We start from the raw sequence: 12009 nt of genomic DNA on the forward strand, positions 1-12009 counted from the left end.
CCATTCGAGTTATTGTTTTTAAGGCTTTAGGAAATCCAAATGTAATGCTGTAGTCTTCTTCCCTGTGCTGCTTTGTCAAGCTGTTCTTTCATGGTGGCTGGTGCAGAATGTGTCAGTTGTATGGGGATGGGAAAAAAGGTTGCTGTTTGATTTATGAAGGAGAAAGGCTAGTGAGTGAAATTTCATGTTAAAGGTGAAAGGATGGGAGCTGAGGTAAGATGTCAGCCAGAGAGATCTGTGATGAAAGGGGAAATATTTAGACTTGTTTTTTTTAGCATAGAGTTTATGGTCAGAGAAAAGCAGTTCATAATCCACTGTTTCATAGGGCACACATAAGCGTTTCATCATGTTGGTCCTCTGCTAGAACGGGTCACCATGAACAGTAGTGACCTCTGTCTGCAGGTTTGGCAGGCGGATGAAATTGGCTTGGCCAAGATTTCCAATTGCTGGAAACTAGCATTTCTATTGCTTTCACCAGTGTTTAGAAACATCAGCCAACACAATGAAAACACAAACATGGTCAAATACGTTAACACTTTTTAAAAAAAAATGCAGGATTTTACAGCTGCACAAACTGGTAATTGAATTATTTTCTTTTTATCAGTCCAAACTGAAAAATTGTTTCTCATAACATAACCTTTATCTCAGAGGCTATTAGCTTGCTTTTAACACTTTTGAATGAGCATTAATGTAGTTAAGTTGCAGTCACCAGTTGAAGCATAAAGGCTTTTTGTATAGCAACTTTTGGTTTTGGAAGCTAATATGTATATTGTTAATTAAGTTTTAAAATATTTAAACTGTCATGCCCTCTTTCACATTTGTAATCTGGAAACAGGGTTTTCTTCTTTGAAGTCATTCTCTTTTGATTTAAGCTAATTAATCAGAATTTAGTTTTAGCAATGGTTATTGCAAAGAATGTGCCAATTTCTTGAGATACACTATGGCTCATCTTTTGTGAAGTGACTTAACTGTCTAACATAAAGGGCATTAGATGTCTTTCTAATTGGTTTAATCTTAATTGGGTTGACTTAATTGCAGAAATCTCTCTGAGGAGATGACTGTCTCTGCCTTTCATCTTCTCCCCCTGTATAAACAGGAGATTAAATGTCCCCCACTCATTTTCTGCAGAAAAACGCCCCTACACCTGCGAGGTTTGCAATAAGTCCTTCAAACGACTTGATCAAGTGACTGCACACAAAATAATACACAGTGAAGATAAACCTTATAAATGCAAGCTTTGTGGAAAGGGATTTGCCCACAGAAATGTATACAAGAATCACAAGAAGGTAAAGCATTCTGCTGTTGTTGTTTACAGGTCTGCCAGCCTCAGATTTGCAGCTATTTTTCCTTTAAATGGTTGATCATTAAGCTCTGGCATGCTTAAAAACATGGGATTAAAGCTTTAGAAAATGCATTTGCTAGTGTTCTTTGTTATAATTAAAATCTCAAATGAATCTCTAAATGAATTCTATTATTAAAAAAGCAGAATAGGCAAAAGCAAACCACAGTTTCTTTGTTAGAAACATCACATAAATCCCAATTTTGATTATTTATTTATTATTTTTTAGTATTAGGTTATCAAGTTATGTTTTAACAGATCTAAAATGTCCTTTTTTTCTTTAAAAATACTATATTTGAATAAAGCTTAAGTATAGTCTTGTTGCAGTCATTCCTAATTATTGGACTTACCAGGGACTGCTGTCAAACAGTACTGGATTTGCCCTGGGTAACAAATTACAACATCAGAAGACACATTACTGGAGGAATATGGTCATGAAGCAATGCTCTGCTTCTGTTGATTTAAAGCTCAAGTCAGCCTGGCATAATTTCTGTAGTATTTGTCATTACTTTTAACCAGAGGTTACATTTTCAGTAGCAAAGCCGCATCGATGAATGCTGTTTCAGAATTACAAGACTGTAGAAATGTTACCTGTGTGATACTCTGTGCAGTATTTGGAACTCTTTTTGTTTCGTTTTCCTGTTTTCCCTCTTCCTTCCACTTCTCTTTGATACAACCAACGTATTTCTGCTTAACAGATTTTACACAGTGTGGCCATCCAGGAATCGTGCATAGGATCTTTGTACTATCTCTTGCACTTAGAGCTATTAATCGTATGAGAGTAGTAATAATGCCTCAAGTAGGATGAAGCAGAGATGACTACCTAAAACAGAAAACATGCAGAAGCCTATTCAAAGATGAGATTTGCTCCCATGTATGTTGTGATTGTCTTATGTGTTAAGACTGTTAAAAACATGCGGCAGAATCTTGCAAATTACAGAATCACAAAATGGTTAAGGTTGGAAGGGGCCTCTAGAGAGGCCCTGTCACCCACGCAGTAAAGAACTTCTTTCTCATATGGAGATTAAACTTCCTGTGTTTCAACTTACACCCGTTACCCCTTGTCCTGTAACTGGCCACCACGGAGAAGAGCCTAGCCCCATCTTCCCTACAATCACCCCTCAGGTACTTCAACATGTTGATCAAATCTTGGCTCCCGCAACTTGGCTCCCACAGCACATGTTTTTAAACATCTCTGAGGTGCAGGTTGCTGGGTCATTGGGCGTTACTGGATCATTTCAAAGGGGCAGAAGAAGTTTAGGTTATCACATTCTGCTGCCTTCATTGGGAGATTGGCAGTGGTTTTCCCTATGAGTCTACTTCTACTCTTCTCCATGGAGCACTGTGTCAGGAACTCTACCTTAGCCCTTGGCTACCAAGCCACTATAGCTAGAGAGCTGCGAGGAAGGACGTGCTGGCTCTGAGGCGTGGCTTCTGCGCAGGAGCCCTGCGCTGCTCTGCGTGGGTGCATGTATGGACTTGCTCTGGCACAAGCTTGGAGGTGTCAGTGCTGAAAACCTTTATGCAATGCAGAACTAGTTTGGGGATCTTGAAAAAGCTCAGGCTAAATGACCAAGCGATCAAAAATGTAGTTCCATTCTTGTGGCGAAGGTAGGCAGTTGTATTTGAAATTAAGAAGTACACATAGCATTGGATTATGCTACAGATAACACCAGTCACCTTTCATCTAGGCTAGACTGATTAAAGTGCATATTCTGTGCTGTTTATTACATATTTTTTCTATACAGGAGAGAACTGAGCTTTTGTTCCATCTGCCCCTTTGTTACTATGTGTATGGGATGCATTCAGAGAAAAAAATATGATGATATGACGAGTGAGCAGAAGTAGGTCAGCAGACACAGGGTTTTAACGGGTTTATAGTTAATCTAGGGTTATCTGGTCCTGGGGAGCATAATGAATTTTAACAATTGCATTCCCTCAGCTTCTCTTCTGGGAATAACTGGATTTGAACTTCCAGAAAGGCTGTGGTAAGAAAGGCTGTCATTGGGTGTGTCCTTAGATGCTTTGATCATGCTACTGTTCAAAAAGTGCACTGAATCCTTATAAAATTAGCCATTACTAAACCTTGAAGCCCTAGAGGAATAGTTTCTGTGTGGCATCGCACTTCATGTATAGTTTTTTTTTGATGCCAGGTGCTAATGTCTGCACTGTTTCCAAATGAGCCTACTCTAGGGTCTAAGAATTCTGACACTTTCATAACACTGTCGACATAGTCACTGGTTGCCTGATAGAAAACATGAAAATTTAAAAAGAAAGTGATTGCTCTGTGGGATTTAAGTGGGATATAAACATAGAAAAGAATTTAAAGAGAAGATATGGTTATGTTTTTTAGACGAATTGAACATTGTTGATTTCTGTGTAATGAATATGTATGTCATTGAAAATGTGTATATCTGGAAGGATTTTTGTTTGTTTTTGCTGTTGTTTATGGTCTTACTGGCATTTTAACAGTAAAACAGTTCATTTGACAGTAGAGACCTGCTCTAGAAAAGACTGCAGTAAAAACATGTTCTTGGTTTGTGCTTTATTTTCTGTGTCCCAGTTTGGTGGAAATATGCGGTGAAACAGTAACAGAGTAAAAAATATAATGATATTTTCTCAATGTAAATAGAATGTTTCTCTTGCTACTACACTTACAAAGGTTTTCAGGAATGTGTCCAAACATTTAATGTAGTTCAAGACTAAGCCACAACTGACTTGCAGAAAAAGCTTTGAACAGTATAGAAAAATGCCTAAAGCTTTCACTCAGCTGAAGAACATCAAGCCATTGAAACTAACTGCATTGTTGGCGTTGCATACTGCTTGTATTTCTCTGGGCCTTAAAACAGCAAATTCAGCTTACCTTTTGATCGCTTTCTTTTTGAATTTAGATGCTACAAACTTTTGTATTGGCTACTTTGTCTTATTTGAGTGAAATGCAGCTCTAGAGGGTGCCTCACAGAAGAGTGGCTGCAATCTATTCTATAGGATAGCAAATGAAGAGCTGGCCCCTGCATTTGGCATGTTGCTGGTGGGACATGTTTCGGAGAATACAATCGGGCATGTCATCATCCAAGTGTAGAGTAGTTCTTTGCTTTGTTTATTGCTATGTATATATTAAATATGTAGCATAAAACTTAAAACCTAGTTTGTGTGTGCACTGCGTACCTGCTATCAGATGCAGACATACCAACTTATCCAGCAGATTGCATGGATATTCTGTATAACATTCTATATAACATAGCATCTCTTTTAATAGCTTCTAGTAACCTGTCTAGCTGAATTTAAAGATATAATTTAAGCACTGCAAATACTAGCATACCTTTGTAATCTGGATTTCTATAGGTTAAATGTACTCTTAATAGCTCATCCCAAACTCATGTAACTGAATGTGAAAAGATGTGATGATGGTGTTGATTCATGCCTTACTGATGGGACATGGCTTGACAGCTGAAACTTTCGGGCCTGCTCTGGTTGAATGGAAACCCTCTCTCATCTAGAGCCTATATGTGGTTCAAAAGAGCACAGTGTTAGAGTTAATAGATTTGTTTGAGGGATGTTGCTCGCTCTTAAGATTTACATGGGTTTTTGAAATAGACCTAACTTAATTCTGGGTCATTCAGAAAAGTGGGAGAGGATTTGGGATATCTGTGTACCCGTAAATGTGCGTACAACTAGATAAGCATTTGTCTCCTTAGTGAACTTAAAAAAACGCAGATGAATACTTGCGTTTTGGTCAAAAGATTAAAAGAGCTGACAAGGGGATACTAAAAAGGAAATCTGTGTGAATCACTGTGCTCTTCAGAGCTATCACTCAAATGGTGAATGTTCTAAAAAAAGGCATTTTTGAAATAAACAACATGAATTTTGCGCTCGTGAAAGGTGCCAGATTGACAGCCCTAGAGACTGAACCCTTCTATTTATCCACAGAACAGGTACAGCACAGACAACAGCACTGCGAGCTTCCCCACAGTGTCTCATCAATATGTCTCAACCCTGTTCTGGAGGAACCACCTATTGAGGTGAGAAGGTAGTTCAGTCTCTTCATGTCCTGTCAATCGTTGGCCTGACTGCTGAGACTGCCAAGCAGGGTGTCAACTAACGCAAACCTCTATGTTAACCATGAGCTGGATTGAAATAGTTGGCACGTTTGTGTAACATGTAGCATACTCCACACATCTGACAGTTACTCCAGTTGCCTTTTTGCTGTAAGTGCCTCTGGCTGGGGCCAAGGAGCTGACTTTGAGTCTGAAACCTCTATCCCATTGCAAGTACACTAATGTTTTGGTACTGTTTTGAAAGAACATTTAGATTAAAAACAGTCTGAGTTCAAAATCCTGAGTCTACGTCTAATTTTGCTGACTTCCCACAGCTCCTTTTCTTCTCTACCCAGTTTTAGGAATAAGCTATAAATGTTTTATGGTATTATGAACTTTTCTACTCTAAACAGAAATGGATTATAAACTTGTATACAATGCTAATAAGTACCTTTAGGCTACCAAATTAACTAATTTGCATAACTTTTTTGTTGACATAATCCTTACATACCGTAAAACACTTACTGTCCCTCCCATTCGCCCGTTGACACTGCAGCTTTTACTTAAGGCCTTCATAAGCTAATACAGTATTCACACACTGATGCTTTAACAACTTGCTTTTCTTTGAAAGAGAGTAGAAAATGGATAGATAACAAATTGTAAAGATGAGTTTACTGTCTACAGTGGGATAATAATAACACTATGAAAGGCAAAGTGCTTTTAAATTTGGTGAAGTAGAAGTTGGATCTTTCCCAAGATCCACAAATCTTCTCCAGCAACTGTGCAGCATGTTTGCAAATTTCATCTAAGCTTGGCTTTCTGGCTTGTTTATGGCTTTGATGGGACTATTTGTCAGCTATGGTGAGTTTTTTACTGCAGCAAACAAAAATCCAAATTCTGATACTTCTGTTATTTATTTATTTATTTTTTAATATGTGAAGCTGAGATGTGGATGTGTAAGACTAGTACCATGATCTGAGAAATTTTATTTGAACTTTAAAGTTCCCCCTTGAAATAACTGGGTCGGTTTTGTACTTAAACTCAGATGACAAAATATGCAGGTTTTGTGTACAGACATTGAATTTTAAGGGGCTTGTTAGTATTACTAAGTACTTAAGGCAAGTATTAGTACTGATGAAGCAATGGAACTGAACAAACTGTTTTCCTCTTTGTTATTCTGTATTTTTGTTTCTATTTACATACTCTCCGTATAACACTTATGAGGACTTCGATGATAAATATATTGTTTTGCTGCTATGCTGAGTTTCAGGGTTCCACTTTACCCCTGATATTTTGTATTACTCTAATATCCCCTCCTGAATCCAGTTTGGAAAATTAGCTGTAATTACCGTAGCAAGCACAGCTAGTAATTTCCTCGATCTCTCCTCTGACATGTTGTTTTTCATCTGCAGACCCATTCTGAAGAGAGACCATTCCAGTGTGAAGAATGCAAGGCTTTGTTCCGAACCCCATTCTCTCTACAAAGACATCTGCTAATTCATAATAGTAAGTGCTAGCTCAGAGAAGAAAAAGAACTGAGTTCTCATATGTATGGCACCTTGCTCCAATATGCCACTTGCTGTGCTACAGTAAAATTAAAATTCATCTCTGAACCCTGGGAGTTAGCAAATTCATGGTGAAATTGAAACCTTGTCTTTAAATACACTTAATTACAAATTCAAATTATTGTAGAAAATCTAGCGATAATTTGAGATCTGTTGACAAAGCATTTCTTTCTGCACTAGCTGATAGTATTAACATAATTTTAAGGAAGGATAAACGGAAGGAAAGACAGCTAGGTGTCTTACTTAGTGGGTAATCTGTTTTAAAGCTTAGAACTGATAATATGTCTCGTAGGCCAGGTTTGACCTTAGGATAGTGCTTCCTGGCAGTAGAATAGAAGTAGCTGCCCAGAGGAATCCAATGCCCTTTTTCCTTTATGAGTAACTTGCTCTTGACATTGTATGTTGTTGCTTAATTCAGCATTTTAAGGTTCTTCCTCCTTCAGAAATTTTGGAGATGTGCTCTTTCCTTGCTTTTGGGTGGTAGTAATATTTATTTTCTGTGGAACTCTGTTATTAAAAGAGCCCTAAACTATCAAAAGAGCCCTAAACTATCATCAGCATGCGAATGACAGCCTTTTAAATTTTTGAACTTATTCATGATCTGAAATCCCTGTAGCTATGAAAAGAGTGCATTGATTTTTTTGGCTATATTTGCACCAGTGCAATTTAAAAAGATAAACTTTTTTTTTGTTCAGTGTTCCAGTATTTCTGATAGATAAATTATTGGAACAAGAGTGATTCTGTAATTTCATGAATTTATACTGAATTTTGTAAAATCTATATCCTGTGATGAAATTATAATATTAAAATCCTTTTCAGAGTGTGTTCCATGCATGTAAAGATTTAGACTTTTTCATTTGCAGAATATCCCAAGCCAGTAATTAAAACTGTCTTGACATTAGTCTATTATACAGTGGAATATGGAGTAAAAAGCCTATATGGTCCTACTGCAGCCCCTCATTTTCCTTATGTGTAGTCCCTTTATAAAAGAAGTGTTGACAGAGCACTAGCAAAGTGCAAGTCATTACAAGAATGAACAGAAGAATAAACAGTTTTCAGATCAAGATTGTGATTAAAAAAGCGACTCTGCTGTTTCAAGTGCTTGTTTCAGGTGAAGAAATGCAGAGCTCTTCCCCTCATGACCTAACTCTGAGACTGACAGGTTGTATTGCCATGATAATGAGTTTCTCATATTTGAAATAACTCAGAGCCTTGGCATTGTCATGCTACAGCTGGATGATAGTTCCTCTCATAGAACTCAAATACCAAATACATAAGTATTTCTGTAAGAAAAAGAATAGAGAGGGAAAATAAAGGCCAATTGGAATGAAATATTCCATAAAGCATAGAAATTTTTATAAAAAGTAACTTCTAAAAGAAATGTATTTTATTTTCGTTTGTTGAAGTATTCGAAACTTGCACATTACCTAAGTGAAAGCAGTAATGAGTTCACTTGCAGTTAGCACAGTAATCACGTATTCCCAAGACTAGGACTGAAGAAATTCACCCAGCAGTTAGAAGCAGTACCAGGACTGAACTGCCACCTAACAGCTTACTAAAATGTATTGCCATTTATCTTGAAATTTCTTCTTCCTAATAACTAGACTGAAGTATTGAGGAAATAAGGCAATCTGTACTCTAAATACCATGAAAGCACGTTTTTGGCTTGTCCAAAAAAAAGCTGCTTCTGTTTCCAAACAGAAAATAAATGAGAGATTTCAAGTTTTTTATTATCATTACATTTATTTCTTTAAATGGTTGATTTGTTGATTTGTAGGAGAATAAAACCTTTCTTATAGGTTTGAGAATGTTGATGTGTTTTTGGTCTTTCTGTGGGCAACATAAACTTCACTTATGTGTTGTTTGTTTCACATGTAATAAAATATGGTTTTTAGTGCCTGAGCATGTAGCATCAGATGAGCTTTAACATAGAGCTTACAGAAATCAGTTTTATTCACACTGGAGTTTGGATTGAACTAGGACAAAGGACAGTTTCATCCTTCCATGAGTTGTATTGAAAAAAGGAGTTTAGCTCCGTGTGTGTATACTTATACTGAAAAAAGTACGCACTCTTATACAAACTTTTGCCTTATTCATGTGAATCGGATCTCTGATGCGAAAAATGAGTGGTGGAGAATAATTCTTATAGTGCTTCTTTGTAGTGTAATTTGTTGGAAAGTATTCTGGGATAGGGGCACCTGATTTTCAGGTTACAGCATGTGTTGTTCTGGAGAAATCTTAAGCATCTGTGATTGCTGAACGAATTAATTTGTGATCTTAATCTAGTAGTTAACAGTTAAAAATGAAGAGATTCTCCTCTGCATGTGTGATACTGATTAGAAGAAAGTTCATTGTAATAATTACCCTCCATCATCATCTGCCTTTGATTTTGTTCTTTTTTTTTCTTTTCACTGAAACCATTGAAAAAATATATGCAACTTTAAACAATATGTTGCTTCCCTTACATACTTTATTAAAGTTTAAAACAACTGGTAATATTAATCTTGCCTCTCTCATAACCTTCAACCACATCACCATTGGTTGAACAATACGCTGGTATATAAAGCCCTTAAATTTTGTCTTTTTTGTCTGAGTTTGCCTTTTGCTGAAGTGAATGAGAGAGTTTACTCAAAGTTTGCTCGCTTTCAACCCTCTCTTAAATTCAGAAGGATGCCTCTTATCACTTAGGTTGCAGAAGATGAAAACTATTTCATCATTTTTTGTGACTAGGTGCAGGAGAAATGTGCTTCTTTCTACTGTCAGCCATTTAAAATTCCATTTCATCTTTGGCTGTAGAGCTTAATTTCCCATCTGTGATTTTGTCATGAGTGAGTTCCACTTTCTTAATTTCCTAATGACTTTTTTTTCTATCTGATGTGGTGTTCCTTCACTTTCAGTTCTCAGGACCCAGCTCTTCAGTTGTCTGTTCTTGCCGCATATATTCATTTTTTCTGAAATAATGAGCACTAACATGATTGTGACAAAAAACGGGTGTCTTTAAACCTCAATTTTTGTTTTTATAAGGTGAGAGGACCTTCAAGTGTGATCATTGTGATGCTACCTTCAAAAGAAAGGACACATTAAATGTTCATATTCAAGTTGTCCACGATGGTCATAAGAAATATAAATGTGATCTATGTGCCAAAGCTTTTGTGACACCCTCTGTTCTAAAAAGCCATAAGAAAGTGAGTAGAATCAGCTCTTTCAATTTCATCTTCTTTCCTTTTATGTCCGTAATATCGTGACTGAAAACAAAATCACCAGATGCTTCTGTATTTCTAACTTTTCATTCGAAAACTGCAATAGTACATAACATCCTAGCATGCTTATTACAATAACAGGGTTATTGGTGGCAGCCAGAATCTGTAGGGGGTAAATATGTCTAAGTCCCATGCAGTACTCCAGCATCAGGCATATAGCAGATAGGACTTGCTGCGCTGCCCTAATCACATGCCTGTATACCAAACTCCAGACTGGCAGCAGGGTCAACTCTGGAAGAAATGGCCTGCTTACACGTAAGATTTAAATAGATGTTAACAGGAAAAAAATGCAAGGAAAATAACTGAATTGGGAATAAATCAACTGCATCAGATGCAGGCTGTGAGAGTTCATTAGAAAACATAATGCATGTATTTTTGGCCCTGTACTTCATACATATCTGTAAAATAAGTGAGTGCAAACTGGGGTGGTACTTTCTTAAACAGTAAGGCATTCTGGTCTTAAAAGACTTGATACACTTCTCATTATCAATGCTGCATATGTAATCTGATTGTAGCATTTACTGCAAAATAGGTAGAATTAAATTATGTAATTTGTATTGATTGAAATCACTGAAAATTTGCATTTTGAGGGATCACTGTCTATCATAAATTAGATGAGTGGATGGCTGTTTCGAATTTGTGAAATAGTCAGAAATCATATGCACAAATCTTCATAGAGGCCTTTTAAAGATCCAGCTCAAATCCTGTCTTAGAATGGGAGAAGTTAAAATAAATAATGTAAAACTCTTTCCACTGCATTTGATTAAATAAATTGTAAATTTATAATTATAATTGTAAAAATATAATCCTTTAAAAATAATCTAATTTATTAAGGTTAATTTTATTAAGTAACCAAATTATTGTTCACTGGTTTAGCCACTTCTATAACAGAAATCAAACTGAAAAATAGGTGGTTTATTCTTGCAATTATGAAAACACACAAAGATGAATAGGGTGTTTGTAATAATAACTGTTCAGGAAATTGTAAACTGATGAACTCAAAAGCCAGTTTATTTCACAGTTGTTAATAAGATTGGTTTAGAAAGTTCAGAAATGAATTGAATGAACAGGTGTGGTTACTTAGAATGATATTATGTGATTGAATAAAATACATGATGGTTGTTGGAGAGAATAATGGGTAATATCAAGTACAGTTAATCCATTCTATATTTCATTTCTTTAAAGCTGTGCTAAAACTTTCATTCCTGTCTTTCTGCATCCCATGTAGACTCACACAGGAGAAAAAGAGAAAATTTGTCCATATTGTGGACAGAAGTTTGCAAGCAATGGAACACTGAGAGTTCATATTCGAAGCCATACAGGTACAGTCGTATTTACTGTGAAGGATGGAGATGTTTTTCTGTGTATATAGAAAGGTAACTGTGTGTACAGTTGCTTCATCTATCTACAGGCAGAAATACAATTTTACAAGATAGATTGGGCTAATGCACCTTCTTTTTCAGATATTCTATGGGTAAAACCATATTCTATTATCAACTATAAGTATATATGAATGATGGTTAAAATTCTGTTAGGTTATCCTTCTGTTTGCTCACAAGAACCTGCCACTTACTAAGTTAGATTTGTGTTTGGTTGCATAAAGTTTAAACCTGCCACCTATTCTGTTTGGTTAAGTGATTTCATTGGAGCCATGACTATTTTTACCCACAAAAGATTTACTCCTGTGACATGAATAGGAATTGTCTTTTTTGATTTGAAACACTGATAGACAGTGCATATGCTGGCCATGGCATGCTATACAAAATAAGTATTTAAAAGGTATGCTGATAGATATGTATCAGTGATTT

At 36.3% G+C, this 12009-nt stretch overlaps 1 protein-coding gene across 1 annotated transcript in view; it reads left to right on the plus strand.

Annotated features, from left to right (window-relative positions):
* PRDM5 (PR/SET domain 5) overlaps positions 1–12009 on the plus strand; it is a 63907-nt gene that overhangs the window by 28017 nt on the left and 23881 nt on the right. The window contains exons 10-14 of the mRNA XM_088527693.1: positions 1129–1286; positions 5275–5361; positions 6789–6882; positions 9966–10126; positions 11430–11523. Coding sequence (XP_088383819.1) covers positions 1129–1286; positions 5275–5361; positions 6789–6882; positions 9966–10126; positions 11430–11523 — 594 coding nt within the window. The remainder of the gene's footprint in view (positions 1–1128; positions 1287–5274; positions 5362–6788; positions 6883–9965; positions 10127–11429; positions 11524–12009) is intronic.

The sequence above is a fragment of the Tinamus guttatus genome, unplaced genomic scaffold (assembly GCF_059628265.1).
Source record: "Tinamus guttatus ecotype Peru unplaced genomic scaffold, ASM5962826v1 Tinamus_guttatus_pri_ptg000288l, whole genome shotgun sequence".
Classification (NCBI taxonomy): domain Eukaryota; kingdom Metazoa; phylum Chordata; class Aves; order Tinamiformes; family Tinamidae; genus Tinamus; species Tinamus guttatus.